Below are 18614 nucleotides of genomic sequence, written 5' to 3' on the forward strand. Positions count from 1 at the left end.
CAGGTGAGGCTATGTGAAATCGTTGTCCCTTTCGTTCTACCGCTGTTTAAATGGATAACACAGTATGACGTCACACTCCGTCAACCATTTAATCAGCGGAACAACAAAAGAGACGGCAAATTCCCAAGCCTAAACTGTTTACATCACATTGGGTTGGAACCGAACATTTTGGGGAGGTATTTTTTTTTTCGCACCGGGTAGTTTTCAGTATTTTCGTTGATTTTTGAAGAGAGATATTTTCGGATTATGTATGAGAAAGGATAATGAGTTATCGGTGAAAAAGGAGAGATGAAAATGTGAACGGTTCACAACTCACCGAAAAGTAACTTAAGTGAGGAAATGCTTATCGTGCAGCTGAGTGAGAATTTCTATCTCTGGTTAAAACTCATAAAATTACACGTTTATTCGATTAATTTTCTCTTGCAGTGTAATATACTCACGCGATATAAAAACTTATCGAAGAACATCGGATTTTCAACGATAAAACTTATAAATTGACATGCTCGTGTAAATTTAATCCAAAAAACAAATTGAAAAAACTAATATGTCGCACGGACCGATTATTTGATCAGTTTTTTTCTTTTTTTTTTAGCTCGAATCACTTCTTTAGTGAAAATGTCGGAAAAAGTGTATTGTAAGTTTTGTGAGGTCAGTTTTGGTGATGTGGAACGATTTAACATGCATATGCACGTCCACAAATGCGCGTCAACAGACAAAATATTGATTTAAACGGTTTTATATCGAGAGCACTTTAGGTTCGTTCCGAAAATAAAAAAATTTGATATGGAAAAATAGAAAAGCATTCAAAAATGCGCTCGTGGTTCCGTTTTTGACTAATAGTTTTGATGCACTGGTGGAAGTTTAGGGTATGTACAGTACCGTGAAGATAGGTTATTCCGCGTGGGTTATAATTCCGTGTACTTGACAATCAGTTCCATTTTATGCAAATTCACTCAAAAAACTAGAATTTTTTGATATTTCAACAGAAAATGCACTGCGCATCACAACATTAATAACGAGTGTAAAATGCGTGTAATTTTAAATGTCCTGTAAAAACAAGATGAGGCCATCTCAAGCCATCCATGTAAAATTCAAGTGACGTTTAATTTTACATGCATGTAAACTTCAAGTCGTGTAAATTTAAGAACCCAATTTAATTTTAAATGCATGCTCTTTTTAAGTCCATGAAAATTACAAAATAATTAACTGTGCAGATAAGCAAAATTTCAATATGTTTGGATCATTGTATTTCAAGAAAATGTGTTTTCATTTTAGGAAATCTAGTGTTTCTAAAATAGCTCTAACTTCTTACAAACTCATCCAAATAAGCCCAATACTACACACTTAGAAAAATTAATGTAAATTTAAGTGCTCTGAGAGTGACATATACGAGCGTCAATTTTGACATGAAATTGAGTCACAATAGACACAAAATTCAGCTCATTCAAACGTACTTTCGAACTTTTCAGTCTCGCAGCACTTAATTTTACATGACATGTGTGTTTACGCCTCATCCTTTATGTAAAAGATGGATTCCGTCACGTGTAAGATTAGGTATTTCTAAGTGTGTATACCGATAACCAATAAATGGTTGATGAGCCAGCAGGCAAAAATTAAGAAATCCATCTTTTTAAGTTGTGCTCGTACAGCTGTTCCTCTGAAATGTACGCTCAATTTTGAGATACACTGTATGTGGAACTTCCAGCAAAAAGTTGACTCAAAGCTGACTCCTTTTTATTTTGCTTCAGTGGTATAACTGGCATAGTTGGACATCAACGAATACTTTCGACACTTTGTATAACGTGTAGAACGAGAGTGAAATCTGGTTTCCCTAGGATTTTTTTTCCAGTTTGCAGCTGTAACGACAATATTACGATTCCAAGATTTAAAAAGAAATATTGCGAACGTATTGAGGAGCTTATCGGAATTTAAGTGTCAACGATCAAAAATTTATATCTTGATTTAAAAATCGAGATGAATGTCTACGGGATCGATAAACATATCGTTGTGCTCAAAAAACGAAGATATATCAGATGATGCATAAAAATCGGTATATTTTTCGAAGTTAAACAACCCAATTGGTCAAAACAATGCTGCGCCATTTATGGATGGTCCCTTATTTTACTTCCATGGCTGTGTTATATTTAACTCGTGGCTAAAAGTGACAGATTAAAAGTTATGGAATAACCCAGCTACCTGAGCGTTATTATTTCTGATCGAGTAGAAGTTACATTGTAGAAGTTAAGTCAACCGTGGCTGACTTCTGTTTGAAAACCGATCGATCGAAAACACCGGGATTTTCGAAACATTGAAAATGACTGTAGAAATGTTTAAACACGAGTTAAATTTAACTCAGCAATTGGGACACAGCCCAAGAAGTATTTCTTGATTACTTTTTCGAAGGGACGTATCAGCTTTTGTAAACAACTGGAGTAACGGGGAGCTCGACCACGCATGCTAACCCTACCATCAGATAGGGGAAATTTTCGCGAACTTTTCCAACACTGCAGGTGATGAATCTCAGAATTACGAGTTCGTGGTGGACTGTTAAGGATCATTCTGAGGATCTTGTTTTGGATCCTCTGAAGCTTTAGGTGGTGGCACTTAGCACAACTCTCCCAGATTGGCATACCATATTCAACAGCCGGTAGAATAATCTGCTTGTGGACAGCAAGCTTGTTTTTGAGGGACAGGGTGGACTTCCTGTTTATCAGAGGGTAGAGGGACCTGATAAAAATGTTACACTTGTGGATGTCTTGTTCACATGGGATCGGAATAACAATTCGCTATCGAGGGTGAGACCAAGGTAGACTACTTCACTCGACCATTCAATAGGAGTGCTATCAACATGGACCTTGACGTTAGCAGGCGAAACAAGCCGAAGGGAATTCGAGTGTGGAAACAGAATGGTTTGTATTTTAGCTGCATTGATACAAATTTTCCAACTCTTGAAATATTCGGACAGAATATCCAGGCCTGATTGTAGTTTACTCGCCAGAGCACGGATCACTCGACCCTTATAGATGATGGAGGTGTCATCTGCGAACATTTACAGGATACCACCACCCGGCAGGGGAGGAACGTCTGACGTGAGAATGTGGAATAGGATAGGCCCAAGCAGGCTACCCTGAGGGATCCCTGCATCAACGTTGAACGTATCAGAGGGGACATTGTTCAAGTAGAACTGGAATGATTTGCCCAACAAGGTAGAGGTAGATCGGGAAGTTGTATCGATGCAGCTTGTATACTAGGCCATCATGCAAGACATTGTCGAACGCCTTCTCGACGTCCAACAATGCCATGGCAGATATATTGGAAACGGACTTGTTCCGCTTGATGATGTTAGTAAGCCGTGTGAGTTGGTGGATGGTAGAGTGGCCTTTCCTTAACCCGAATTGCTCTTTAGAAAGATGTTATCATTTGAAAACACCAGCAGACGACTGAGTATCAACTTTTCGAATAGCTTCGAGATAGAGGACAAGAGGCTGATGGGGCGATAGCTTTTGGCACTGGTAGGATCTTTGCCAGGCTTGTGTATTAGAATTGCTATGGCTAACTTCCAGCATGCAGGGTAGGAGCCATGCTCCAAATATTTGTTGAAGATAACGGTAAGATGGTTGAAGAATTCAACACTCAAGTTTTTCAACTCGAGGTTGACTACACCATCCATCCATACCTGCGGCCTTCATATTTTTAGTACATATCAGCCGATATCCTATTATCATCATCCACTACTACGGGGGTGTCAGCGACTCTAGACATTGCCTTCAGTACGGCAAGCTCAGGGGGCACACCATGGTTTGGACAAGATTATGTGAAATCACAAGATGTTGGTCAAGAGCATTGGCCTTTTCAACTGGAGTTATGAGTAGAGATGGGTCCGAGTTCTGGTCAACAGAGGAAAGCGGAGGGATCAATCTCTTATTTTTCAAAATTTCGATCATCTTCAAAAATGGTTTTGCGCAATCTGGGAGAGAGCGAATCTTGTAGGCAGAATCGTTATTTCTTAATGAGTTGAGGCACGACAGCAACGCTGTTTTATAACTTTTCAGATTCATGCAGAACGATGTGCAACCAAGTGGTACTCGATTATGATGACTGGGTTTGGGGAGAACGCCAGGGAGAACGTTTATTTCATGAAAACAGGGATAAAATGATCACTTTTTAATCATACATTTTTCAACAGTATTTTATGTAAAAATAGAAAAACATTTATTGTAGCAGATTTTGAGAGTTATTTCCTATCGAATGCTGTATTTGGATTTCAATTTCATCTATAAATGATAAAGTTTTAAGCGGTTAAAACCTTACACCTTTTCGTGGCGGTCGCAATTTTAGATTTTCGATTTAACCCCAGTACTTTCCCGTAAGACGTAGTCTACGTCAAAAGCAGGATTGATTTTTTTAAATATTTATTGAGAAAAGTAATAAAAATAAGGAATTTTGGAAAATTTATAAGATCCTGGTTAAAAAAATCGTTATTTTGGTCTTTCAAGGTTCTGCAAGTTGATCCAAGGACTACAACGATTTTAAAAATCCATAGAATTCTGAAAAGAATACACCATATATTAAGGATTATTCACATTTATTTATTTTTTATTTATGGCCATGTGTTCCGCGCATACCTACTTTAAGCAAAAAATAATAACTTTATGCATAAAAGTAGAATCTGGTCTTCGATGAAGTTGTTATAATTGAGCAATTTTTGGAATGTTGTCAAGCAACTAAATGGTTTTGTTCCGTTCCCCATACAAATTTTAAAGCTCTCCCAAAAATCAAGATCGTAGCCAAATTCATTCAAATTTGGCACAGTTGCTGGGGATCGAAAGAGCTGTTGGGAGCTGGTGATTGTGATCCGCCATATAAAGTTGATCCGCCCTAGTGTACAGCTTTTTATCACAAATATTCTATACTCTTCGGATGCAGATACCAATAAATTAAACTTTGTCATCTTCTGAAAAAAATAGCAACAAACACTTCTTTAAAAATTAGATTAAGAGGTATTTTTTGTATAGGTGATCAGATATATGTGTGCTAAAACGCAATATCTTCCAAAAAAAAAAAACCAAATTCATCACCCTTAATTAAGTATTAGGCAGCCACAATTAATACATATCATATGACCATCGGTAGAACCATAAGCCAAAACGTCTTCCGCTATCAATCTCTTCTCGAGTTCGTACACTACCTCGACACAGCTCCACGTGCGCCCCCTTCAAGAACAATGTGTGATAAATCGTCGCATGCCTAATAAAAATACTTTCCTTCGCATCGTTAGAATCGCACCAAGGGAAACCAGATTTATCCCCACACCAACCGCCACACATACACACGCGTAACGTTGGAAATAAATCAACTGTGACAAAAAGGCAACAGCAAGCATAACAAGTCCCAAACACGAACAAACGGCTAAACAAGTGTATTAGAAGAGAACACGCGAGAAACGAGATAAAAGTGACCACTGTGATCCCTCCATTGTTGACGGGCCACTGGAATCTGTCGGCTAGTGGCGCCCTGTAGCAGCATCCTACGCATATTCGGCAACAAATTACAACCGAACATCTGACAGAAAGCAATCATCAGCAATGGCGAGGACGGTCCATTTGTCGTCCAAACGAGCTATCATAGGACTTACTATGCTACTCTGCTTGATAGGTGAGTTTGGTTTAAGTTGTTTTTTTAATCATAAATTTAACGAATTTGAATAAGAATTTAAAAAAAAAAGAAACCCCCCGAACTACAAGATTCGGATGAAAGATTTCAGGTAACATTCTAGAAACGCAATAAAAGCTAGCACATTGTTGTTACAGCTGAAAACTGGAAACACACACTAGCGAAAGCTGACTTTACTCTCGTTCTATACGTTATACGTAGTGTCAGAAGTAGTGCGCTGCAATCGCACAATGATGCGTTATAGTGCGCACTACTTTCGACACTTTGTATAACGTGTAGAACGAGAGTAATATTTGGTTTCGCTAGGGTTTTTTTCAGTTTGCAGCTCTAACGACAATATTAAGATTCCAAGATTTAAAAAAAAAAGAAACATTGCAGAACGTATTGAGAAGCTTATCGGAATTTAAGTTGAATATTTTTTGGATGGTGCATAGAGGAATATTGCCCTAAGAATCTTAAGATTGGGCCCATCGGTAAAAACCTCCTGTTTATCAAATATTCTTAGAACAATACGTCATCTGGGCACTAAAAATCGATTTTTTTTGTATGGTGGGAAAAATTGGCAAAATATTAGGGACACTTGGGCCGACATTAGGGACATTAACCCTATATTATATTTTTTTCGTGTCGTAAATAGTTCAGCAGCTCACTTTAACTCAAGCTGCTTAACACTGGTTTTACTAAAAACCAGGATTTAAAAATTGCCGCATATTACCGTTATTCTGTTAAAACTCCTCAACGTTATTCTGTTAAAATTCCAATAATGAATAATGTACCTGCAACAAACATTATGCCCCTTCGGCCATCCAGCGGAAAAAGCAATACCTTGGTAAAATATTTCAAATGTTTACAAGTAAGTATCACAGATTGTTGTGTGCGCATTCAATCTCTGGTCAGTAAAAGGTCGCGTCAACTGCACCCTTATCGACAATTTCCCTCCGACACTGCGGATCAATTCAGCCAATCAGCAATTTGCATTCTCGCAATCCTGCGCGTAACTTAAGCCCCTTGCATTAATCTCATTGACTACGCAATATTACCATTTCAATTTTCTCCCACTGCACTCTCCCATCCTGCCTGCAATCGCATCATCATAGTGACTTGACGGGACGCTGAGTAACGACTTCCAATTTGTCAATCGCTCGAGACGCCACCATCAAGCTTCACTTTTGCAGCCCTTTTGGGGACGAACCCTCGACGTGGGGCATGGGCGCTTCTTAGCACCGACCGACACACAGGTAATAAAGCCATCAATTATGGTAACACCACTTCACGGGGGAAACAATTTAATTAGTCGTAAAAACCGCTCCGGGATAAGTTCGGCGTTGGGTTGGTGCATGCCTGCACCATATGAGGGTAGTTAAAAAAATTTACTACGTTTTTTATTGTTGTTGCCTACTTGCAGCTGCGGCAAGCGTGGAATGCAAAAAATTACCCTTCATGGATGGTGTGGCTGCTGCTAGCTAATGCTGATGATTCACGAGGCGCATTTCTTAGATGGCTTCAGCTTGGCGAAGATTGTTGCTCGTGCTTACGCATTTACCGGGCTCAGCGAAACAGTATTGATCAAAGGGAGCAGAAACCATCAATTATGTTGGTAAAGAAATTACCGTGCTTCAAACTGAATAACGGAGGTCCTCGGGAGGTTATGTAAATGTTTGTTTTGGTTCATTTCAACGATTGTTGGCTGCACATGAGTCAAGTGATTTGACCGCCCCACTGGAGATGGTGTTGCAAAGATTGCTTTAGGTTTGCGATTTCATTTCCGGCGAAAGCAAGAGACATGATCTCTAAACTGGCTGGACCACCCGTATTGCATTGAAACGTATCGGAAGAGATGGTTGCAATTTCTCAAAAAAAAAACTTATGGAGCAAATTCAATTAGCTATTCGTGGATATGACAGTTTTAGAAATTGTATGATCACACTAACGCAGCCACGATGTGAAATCATCCTGGGAAATCACTTTAAGGTGATACGGCACGTCATGCAAAAATGGCTGTCCCCACAATCATTAAATAAACGTGTTTTGGTATGCGTAAAAAAGACATCTTCATACAAAATAGTAAATTACTAATCACATACCTTAAAAAATGGGCCAAAATTATACATATTTGTACACTTTCCCACCAAAATATTGCCAATTCATTCTCGCATTCGCAATATTTGCATTAAAAAGTACGATCAGTCGATTTTGTTCTGCTCTGCGCATGTAGAGTACTTCACCAGTGTGTTGAAGAGTTACTTGGTTGATTTTTTTCCACTGCGCAGGTCATCTTCGAAACCACCTAGGGGAAATATACATTTACGACGACTCAAACGTCTAAGATCCAAACCACTCCGAACCTACTGCCAGTCTCGTTGTCCTTTTTCCAAGCAACATTTCGCACGTGCTAGTAACAATTATCGCACCTATAACCGTTATCTGTACAAACGCTACTGTAAACGAACTCAGACTCTACGCAGACATCCACGACATTTTTGGAAATTTGTCGACTCTAAACGGAAGGAGAATGGGTTACCCGTTGAGATGTTTCTCGGCGATGAAGTCGCCACCTCCGCTTTGGAAAAGTGCAATTTGTTTGCCACTCACTTTAGAAGGGCATTTAATGATTCAACGTCGTCTGCACGTCAAATCACAGAAGCTTGTAGATATACACCTAGTGGGGACTGTTCCCTGAGAAGCTTTGCGATCACGTCGAATCAGGTGGACTCAGCAATAAACAAATTGAAATACTCAGTGTCCAGTCCAGATGGCATACCGTTAGCATCCTGAAAAAATGCGGCGAAGAGTTGATATTCCCTCTTACGACACTTTGCAACATATCATTACGGAAGCGTAGTTTTCCCACAAGCCTGAAAACATCGGTCATGTTCCCGTGTTTAAAAAGGGGGATCAGACAGAACATCGAGAATTGGTTCGGAGTCGAGCCAGCCAACGGCTGAAAGTCTCCTTAATAAAGATATAAAAAAAACATCGAGAATTACAGAGGAATAACTTCGTTGTGTGTTTGTTCGAAGGTTTTTCAAATCATAATAAATGATGTACTTTTCGACTCCTGCAAGAATTATATTTCTACGGATCAGCACGGTTTCTACCCCAAAAGATCAACATCTACCAATCTCGTCCAGTTTACTTCGTTTTGCATACGCAACATTGATGCTGGTGCTCAGATCGACACCGCATATACTGATTTGAAATCAGCTTTCAATAGAGTTGACCACGGAATATTACTGAAACGTCTAGGAAGAATTGGTGTCTCTGTGGATCTTTTTAGCTGGTTTGGATCATACCTTACGGATCGTAGCCTCACCGTTAATATCGGATTTGAATCTTCGGAACAATTTTCAAACTTATCTGACGTGCCACAGGGTAGCAACCTGGGTCCTTTGTTATTCTCACTCTTCATCAACGAGCTTTCTCTCGTACTACCATCTGGCTGTCGTGTGTTTTACGCTGATGACGTCAAAATATACATGATTATTAAAAGTATCGAGGACTGCTATGCTCTACAATTGCTGCTGAATAGTTGCTGACGTTGAGCATCCACAAATGTAACGTTATATCGTTTCATCGCAAGCTCAACCCGATTACGTATGATTATTCAATTAATGGTCAGTCCCTTGAGCGTTGTCTTCAAGTTCGTGATCTTGGTGTCATCCTGGATTCAGCGCTGACCTTCCGATCGCACTACAACGAAATTATCTGTAGAGCCAACCGATAGCTGGGATTTATGTTCAAAATATCCTGCGAATTTACCGATCCTCTCTGCCTCCGGTCTCTGTACTGCGCACTGGTGCGATCGATTCTGGAATCCAACTCTGTAGTATGGTGCCCATACCAGTCAACCTGGACTGGTAGGATCGAAGCAATTCAAAGAAAATTTGTGAGATATGCCCTACGACGCCTTCCGTGGCGAGATCCGTTAAACCTGCCACAATATGGAGATCGATGCAGATTATTGGGACTGCAGACGCTTGAGCAGAGACGGAATGATGCCCAAGCGGTGCTTGTAGCTAAACTTCTAACAAGAGAAACTGATGCACCGGAGCTACTAGGTCAACTTAACCTTTACGTTCCTGAACGATTACTTCGCCAACGGAACTTTTTGCTGCTTGAGCCCCGCAACTCCTTGTACGGCCTTGATGATCCTGTCCGCTTTATGTCGACTAGGTTCAACGAAGTCTACATCCTCTTCGACTTCAACTCTACTGGGGCAACATTTGAGCGTAGACTGACTAAATTGCATTAATGGATCGAGTGAGATTCGTTATTGTGAAAGGTGAGTAATATTCCATTGCTCCTAAATTGTAACAATTATGCTACCTGTATCCTTTTTTCTCGATTCACCACTGCCGACGAGCATTGCTTCGGATGACGGATGTCCAATGGAGCTGATAGAATTATAATTTTTTTTATGTTTTTGACTACAGTTGATATTTGAAGCCATGTTCACTTTTGTTATGTTCACGGATGTGCTTGTTTTGTAATGTTTGTACTGTATTGTGAAAATATATGGGGTTTTACGCCATTTAAATTGGCTTTTCCCCATCACATTCAATAAGACGACGAAAAGTCAGATGAATAAATAAATAAATAAATAAATAAAATAAAAAATAACTGTTTTCACTAGCTTTTACTTCACAGAACCACACTAAAAACAATTACGACACGTGCTTCTACAAGCACTTTCAAGTTAATTCACTTTAAAGATGATATTTACTTAAATAATATCATTTGAATCGTTAAAAACGCATGCCGCGAATAATTTTGTAAGCTGAAATTGTTTTGTTTACCTTTTTTACTACACACCACATTACGGAGGTGTGTGTACGAATCATCTATCATTGCATCCAGTGTTGTCAATTTAATTGAAACAAAGTGTTTAAAAACAATGTTTTTGAAGGTTCTTCAACTGTGTTCAATTTAGAAACCATCACTAATTAAAATTAAAAACAATTTCTTATTTTGTTTTTCCAGAAAAGAAATGGAAGAATATAAACCTACAAATCTTCTATAGAAAACATTTTTGTCATTCTGGTTGCACTGGTCGAAGCCATCAGCTGATATTAAAAAGCGGGAAAAGAATGATCTTAAAACATAAACATACACGATAAGAAAAAACGTACATAGTGGCCAGATCACATTTACCTACTTTTGACTTTGAGTATAATAACGATCATATTCACCTACTCTAGGGTATAACTGACTTAATTTTGGGTAGAAAGCGAATTTTCAATTCCATACGGTTTGAACACAAGTAAATGAAAACTACTTTGACTCACCTCACCTACTTATGGCTTCCTACAATAAAGTGGCGAGATGTGTGAAAATAACTTACTTTTGGGTACTTTTTCTTACCGTGTACCTGGAGGTTTGAGTGCTGGAATCATTTTTGGACCGGTCGTGTGTAACCAAAGTGTACAAAGTGTGGCTTTCGAATTAATCAACTACTATGATTACTTGACTTGGTTGGCCTTGGTGGCTAGGCGTATGATATTTTTCTGTATAGAAAGGGATGTCCTTGGGAGGTGGCAGATCGTTAGTTTTGGCAAATTGAATAAAAATGTAGTAACGGTGTCAATATTGGATGATAAATAGATAATCTTTAAAAGATGATAAAGGTTGAAATTTACAGTAAGATATCATTTTTTCTTTAACTTTCTATTTGATTTATTAACTGTTATACATTAGACCTATTAATAACGAACTCTAGCAGCTATGTTTACGGTAGTTGCGACAGTGCATGATGTACACTTACACCCCTACAGCATCAATCACAATCATTTCACTGACACATAGAAACGAGAGAAAAAAAAAGCAAAAAAAGCGAGACGTATCGTATCACCTTAATAGAATGAGCATGATTGACCGCCCGTGGTTGCTTCTATGTTGTTGCAAAGATCAGCAGTAATAGACGAGTGCACGGGTGAAATTTTGTTCATCTACTGAATACAAATTGACACAACAGTGGGGCCCTGTTTACTAGAAATGAACACATGAATAATATACGCATAACATTTGAAACGGGCCTATCAACTTTTGTACGCGCGAACCGAATACGCCCACACAAACTAATAAACACCATCGGGTAGGGTAAATTCTCCTCTTCCCGATAGTGCTCATGGTTTGCGTGAGCGTACTTCGGTTCTAGTGAAAAGGACCTAGCAAGTTGTTTACAAAAGTTGATAGGCCCTTTTCAAATGTTACGCGAGCATTATTAATGTGTAGGCATGGAAAATCATTTACATTAATTTCGTGCATTCATTAACATTCATTTGCCCCTAACTTTTTTCATCAACAGAATTCCGCAAAATGATGTATAGAGCTTCAAATCTGTATATCTTATGCATGACGAACCAGAGCGAACAGAAGCCACTACTGTTTTTCAGTGAATGTATTTTACACTCACTGAGAAGAGTAGGCTCTGCCTTTGAACAAGTTTGACGTGCATTTTCTTTGCTGTGATTTTTTCGGAGAAATGATATCGGCATATTTTTAAAACAGTATAAAATGCCAATCTGATAGTGATGTCTGAAGTTATTCAAGTTTGGGGCTGTCTTTCCGTGACTCTCAACAAAACCCGTGTCATGAAGTTATTTCAGAGCTTCAGAGGGCAGTAGCTCCGAAAACAAACTCCTCCAGTGAACCCCCAACGTTATTTCGTTTGCTACGGAGAAACGAACCACAAGGGCTGATCCAGGGGACTCTTTTAGTGATATTTCATATCAGCTGAACCTGATCTGGATGAATGTGAAAATTACAAAAAGATAACAGATACAGGACTACAGGAAATTCTCCCTGAAGAAAAGGAATCACCAGGAATTAAGATGTATTCAAGGAGAGGCAACAACGTTGAATAGTACCAGGTGGATATCATCCTGATTCAAGCAAGTAAGGTGGGCCATGAAAGTACCAGTAGCGCCATGCAATTTCATTCTGTTGACATTGCTCATGGATTCAATTGGTGAGTTCGTTCCAACTTATTAACACTTGTGATTATGGTGGTCAACAGTGTTGAATGGTCACAAACAACTGCAGAATCTGGTGAGAGCTTACCATTTATTCAATTTATATATTTGTACAGTAGCCGTTTGATTTAGGCACGGTTCGATTTTAACAACAAAATCACAAAACCTTTCGTTTTTGGCACGGGGTTTAATTTTGGCAACGTGCCAAGATTGAACGGAATTTGAAAATAGTGTGTTTTTGCTCCTAGTGATTACAACTTTTAATAAAGTCCGAAGTCAATTAAATCATAAACTGAATTTCAAAAAAGACCGTTCGATAAAGGCAACACTAAATTTTCGGGCTTTCTGCCAAAATTGAACGGGTAAAATTTAACTGCAAAGGAATAGGTGGATTAAAAGTTTGTTAATAAACGTTTTATAATCTTGTACGTGAAAATCCAACCCTCTAACCCCTTATCCCAGCGATTCCTCGTGGAAGTGCAGAGGATTTCTTGGCTTCCATAAAAGCGAGTGTCACGTCAACACATTTCTACCCATAGCTTTCTTGGCCTGCGTTAGGGTGCGGCCGGCGCTGGCATTGCCTAGTTTGAGATTACCAGTTTTTACACATTGAGGATGATTGCTAGTCCCAAGCATCAGGATTTTCCAGTAATCAAAGGATTACATTTTAGTCCTTGTTACTTTTATGACTTGATAATAGTGACAAGACTCGGGTAGTGACCACCGGTGTTGGGAAAATATCAAAAGATCAAATCTCACCAATGAGAATAATCTCATTTGAGTATCGTAAACAATAATCAACAAGCAGACAACAGCGGATCATATTGAAAGCTGTGATACGGTTGCTCTGATATCATGCTAAAAAAACTCACCAGCTACAATTCTCACCAAACAGTGGTGAGTTTGAGCTTCAATATTCCTGATGTACACGTGAACACGAACCGAAACTTCCATCACTGCTGGTAGTAACTTCGTGTCAGCCATCTGTGAAGAGTAAAGAGAGATAGCAAGCTATGCTTCCTCTGTCTAAGAATACGATGTGTTACGGAATCATTGTTGTGGTAAGCCAACTTGTAGCTGCAATCTGACATGTTCTGAATAGTCTCGCAATATCAAAGGAGCTTGTAAAATCAATATCATGCTTGATATTTTATTCCAATATCTCGCGTGATATTGGGAGCCCCTGAGAGCGAAACAAAATCATTTGAGTGAGGATTATGCCATCACTGGCGATAAGTCATAAAAGGCTAGGACAAGAGTTAGTGCTCATGCCCCAACCATCAGAAGAAAATTGAGCATCACTTAACCTTTCTAGCTTTGATGCTTCCAACGACCAAACAACCATATGATTACCAAAATCGGAAGGTACGAGATGTCCACGATGTTTCTGAATCATCTTGCCCCTTAAATGCTGCACAGTAGGCCTGGCCGTTTTGATATGTGTGACGCATCTTCGATGTGGAACATGTATCAAATAGACAAGAAAAATGATGTAGGTATACATATCATTTTCCAGGATGCTTTCAAGAACTGGCTGTGTTGGTGTTAGATTAGATTGGAGTGTATTTAACATTCACTGAAAAACAGTAAAAAGGTCTGCCCGCTCTAATTCGTGATTAATAAGATATACAGATTTGAGTTATGGACAAAAGTTGTAGTTAATAACAAAACCTACTAAAGCTCTATACATCATTTTGTGGAATGCTGTTGATGAAAAAAGTTAGACGCAAATGAATGTAAATGAATGCATTAAATGAATATAAATGATTTTCCATGCCTGTTCATGTGTTCTTTTTAGTAAACAGGGCCCCGCTGTTGTGTCAATTTTTGTTCAGTAGATGAATAAAAGTTCACCCGTGTGACGAGTGTATTGCAGAGAACCAATAGATGACACTTGGGACTAGCGTTCATCAGAGCGTTCATCCTCAGTTAGTAAATTATGGTGATCTCATATATTTTGTAAATATCGACCGGCGCCGGCCACGTCCAAATGCAGAGAGAAGGAAGGAAATTGTTGACGTGAAGAGAAACCAAGAAGTTCTCGGCACTTTCAAGAGCATCATCACAGGAATGTTTCAAGGCAGAAAAATTAAGGTGAATTCTAAGGAGAACCTTACAGGAATTTCGTAGAGTATTCTAATGCTATTCATATGAAAATTTCATGGAAACTAGATGCAGGAGTTCCTTGGCAGAATTTAAAAGTAATTTAAAGATTCATCGAAGTTTTGTAGGAATACTATGAAAATTCTGAGGAACATTCCAAAAGAATCAGAAAAATACTGAGGTGAACTTTAGGGTCATTATGCTACAATTATTAGAAATTCGAAGTGCATTAAAGAGCGAGTTTTCTTTGGATAATTTCAAGAGTGTTTTGATGAAGATTATGTGGGTATTGCCAAAGAGACTCGGAATCTCAAGATGGATTTCATATATTAAATATTTTAAAGAAAATCTTGAACAAATCCGAAATAAATCTTGTCAAAGGTTTCAAGATAAATCTGACTTAGGACAAAAAATAAGATTCTGAGACTTCAGATAAGTTTATACTCTAAAAAATTAAGATCCTGTATGAATATCCCGAAGATGGATGATTAATTTTAAATTAAATGATGCTAAGATGTCTCAGACATTTGATTTATTTTCAATTAGCAAAGTTAAAAAGTCCAGCATTTTGATAATTAAAATTTTTAATTATCAAAATGCAGGACTTTTTAACTTTGCTAATTGAAAATAAATCAAATGTCTAAGACATCTTAGCATTCCAGGGTTCATGCATTTTTTTTTTAAATTTTGAAAACTGAACTCAAACAATTTTTCGAAACTCTACACAGCAAAAAGTGGATGCACATCAATCGTATCTAAAATATGGTGTAATATTGCCTGCCAAAAAGGACAAAATTATCATTAATACAGTGCATGAGCTGACATTAAGCTGCTTTTACTGTATTTGTTTATTTTTGTGGCCATAAAAAATACATGAGATTTTCGACATGATTGAAGTGCATCCTCTTGAATGTAATATTAAAAATTACTTTTTGCTGTGTAGGGCACTTATATCTGAGATTTAAAAAAGATTTATCTTCCATTGAACTATGATCACTTTATTTGAGATTTTGCCCCCTCGTTTTAGAAACCTGGTTACGGCCCCCTTGCTCATATTAACCATTTTCTAGAAGCTGCTTAAAATATGAAGCCAAAATCTACTTCAATTTCATGGCCTGCCTTCAAAAGTCTTCGCAAAACATGAAAATGTCTGCGGAAAATAAAAGTCTTCACGGGATTTCAGACATCTTCAAAATGAAGACATGTCGTCAAATCTGGCATCCCTCACACAGTGCGATAGAGTCACAAAATGCCAGAGTAGTTCAAAAACAGTCTTGAAGCAAGGTGCGGTAGATCAAATCTCATTCATAGGGGAAATGGCTCTAATGAAGGCCTATGGATCTAAGATTGGGCCAATAGCTAAAAATCTGCTATTTATCCTTTCCGTGACACTTATGAGGGGTCGTAGAGTGCTCTGCATCTCTCTTAAGTAAGTGTCGGACTAACATTCCTCTCCCATCCCCACCAGGTGCAAGGACGTGGCCAGGACAGCTCTAGTCTGTTGGAGGGAGACTCATCCTGTATCTAAGAGGTAGTGGTTAACCACAAATTACTATCTAACAGCAACGGATGAAGGTGGGTCTCCTCCTTAACAACAGTTTGGAGCTCGTACCACCTACGACATTGTGCAACCGGGTTTATGCTATGGTATGCTATGCTATAGCTAAAAAATCTGCTATTTATGAATTTTATTTAGATGAACGCGTCATTGGGACGGTACTTATGGATATTTTTGGTCGCTATTGAAAATTTAGTCGATTTCTGAATTTATGTATGGGTCCAAACTAGGGGCATTTAGGCCGACATTACATCCATTTCCCCTATTAAAACATTTGTGATTATATTGAACTGCATACACATCCAGCATTCATGGAGCAGAACCTTTCATGCGACAAATTAAATTGACAGTCTGATTGCGTATTTTTGTTCACATTATCTACTTAGAACTTCCGTAAATGGATTTTTGAATCATTTTCCGAATTCATATGAATAAATAGGAACAGATATTACAGTAGATGGAATTATTCTAGATTATTCTCAAAATTAAAGCACGAACAAAAAAAAATTCCGTTAGTCAATAATTCAATAACTTGATGGTTCCTTCAATATCGAGATATTATTATTACTATTAGTCCAACAGACTTGGAACACTTAAATCTAAATGTAGTCACTCATTAAAAATTGTCCGACAGCAAACGATAACGAAACCTGGAGGCATTGATGTCAAAGTCAAATAGGTCAGAGGCTTCGTTGAATTGATGAATCATGGCGACAAAGGAACTGTTTGCAGCATCGTTGGTTGCATGTACTACTTCATGTAGCAAGGCTCTCGGACGGAGTGTTCGGTTAGGAGCATACAGATTAATTTTGACCAGTAACTCAGGAACATCATATTCTGCGAGCAAGACTTGCTCAGTGCGCATCTGACGAATTTGCGTTGAACACCTTCGAATCGTGCACTTCATACTGCTTGGTAGGGATTCCAGGCAACACACACAACATTGGGTAAAAATCAACCAAATTTTGCACACTTTCTCATTGATGTGTATTGTGTACATGCTGTCAAACTCGAAGTCGTGTTTTTCGGTTCAACGAAAATGGAGGTGAACCAACGCGAGTTGAGAGAACAAATTCTTTCCAAACACCTGGAATTTCCTGACCTGTCGCACCGGCAGTTGGGAAAAATGTTGAACATTCACCATTCAACCGTCTCCAGAGTGTTGAAGCGGTTCCAGGAGCGGTTGACGTTGGACCACGGCAAAGGAGCTGGAAGAAAACCGGGACCGGAGAACAAAAAGACGGAGGGAAAGGTGAAGCGGATGATTAAAGCAAATCCCAACGTCTCAAGCCGTGATTTGGCTAAAAAGATCGGCATGTCGCAGAGCTACGTCCAGAATGCAAAGAAGAGAGCTGGACTACATACATACAAGGTACAGAACTTCCCAAACCGCGATGAGCGGCAACAATCGACGGCTAAAACTCGGGCACGGAAGCTCTACGAGAAGATGCTGACAAAATATGGCTGCTGTGTGATGGACGACGAAACGTATATAAAAGACGATTTTAAGCAAATTCCGGGGTTGGAGTTTTTCACCGGCAAGAGCAAGTTCGATGTGGACGACAAATTTAAGAAGAAGAAAATGTCGAAGTTCGCCTCCAAATATCTCATTTGGCAGGCCATCTGCTCTTGCGGACTGAGGAGTGAGCCTTTCGTGACAAAGGGCACAGTAAATGGCGAGATCTACAAATCTGAGTGCCTCGAGAAGCGCCTTTTGCCGTTCTTGCAGCAGCACGACGAAGCTCCGCTATTTTGGCCAGATTTGGCATCATGCCACTATTCTAAAAGTGTCCTGGAGTGGTAGGAGGCACATTCTGTCCATTTTGTTCCAAAGGACATGAATCCGCCAAACTGTCCGGAGCTGCGCCCGGTGGAGCAGTACTGGGCAATAATGAAGCGGAAACTTCGTAAGAGCAAGAAGACAGTCAAAGACGAGAAGGACATGTTAAGAAAATGGAAAAAACTGAGAAACTGGTACCGGATGACACTGTAAAGACTTTGATGGAGGGCATCAAGCGAAAATGCGTTCAATTTTACACTCAAGGCTCCATCGATTAACTTTTCTTTTGATTTTTGAAGTAAATATATGTATAAAACTACCCTAAAATTTTGGTTTGATTCTAAACATTATGAGAAAATTGGCATGACATTTTCGGTGTCGCAATAATTTCGTGTTCGCCCTTTAACTTCACGTTGCACGAGGTACGATCTAAGCCAGCTGCAGGACATCACAGACTGCTCGCTCAATTTCTGCTTGCGATGATGAGTCATTCAAGAAGACGCTCAAGAAGTGCCTCGCAAATAGGCTG

General features: G+C 39.0%; 1 protein-coding gene across 7 annotated transcripts in view; it reads left to right on the plus strand.

Moving 5' to 3' along the window:
* Positions 1 to 18614, plus strand: part of LOC135709253 (uncharacterized) — a 111125-nt gene that overhangs the window by 26488 nt on the left and 66023 nt on the right. For 4 of the 7 annotated variants that reach the window (XM_065231544.1, XM_065231543.1, XM_065231545.1 and 1 more), the window contains exon 2: positions 5279 to 5655. In XM_065231544.1, coding sequence (XP_065087616.1) covers positions 5586 to 5655 — 70 coding nt within the window. In that variant the 5' untranslated portion in view covers positions 5279 to 5585. The remainder of the gene's footprint in view (positions 1 to 5278; positions 5656 to 18614) is intronic. The other 3 variants (XM_065231548.1, XM_065231549.1, XM_065231547.1) reach the window with 1 other exon arrangement.

The sequence above is a fragment of the Ochlerotatus camptorhynchus genome, unplaced genomic scaffold (genome assembly GCF_037179485.1).
Source record: "Ochlerotatus camptorhynchus isolate MF236.1 unplaced genomic scaffold, CSIRO-AGI_Acam_v1.1 ptg000357l, whole genome shotgun sequence".
Classification (NCBI taxonomy): Eukaryota; Metazoa; Arthropoda; class Insecta; order Diptera; family Culicidae; genus Ochlerotatus; species Ochlerotatus camptorhynchus.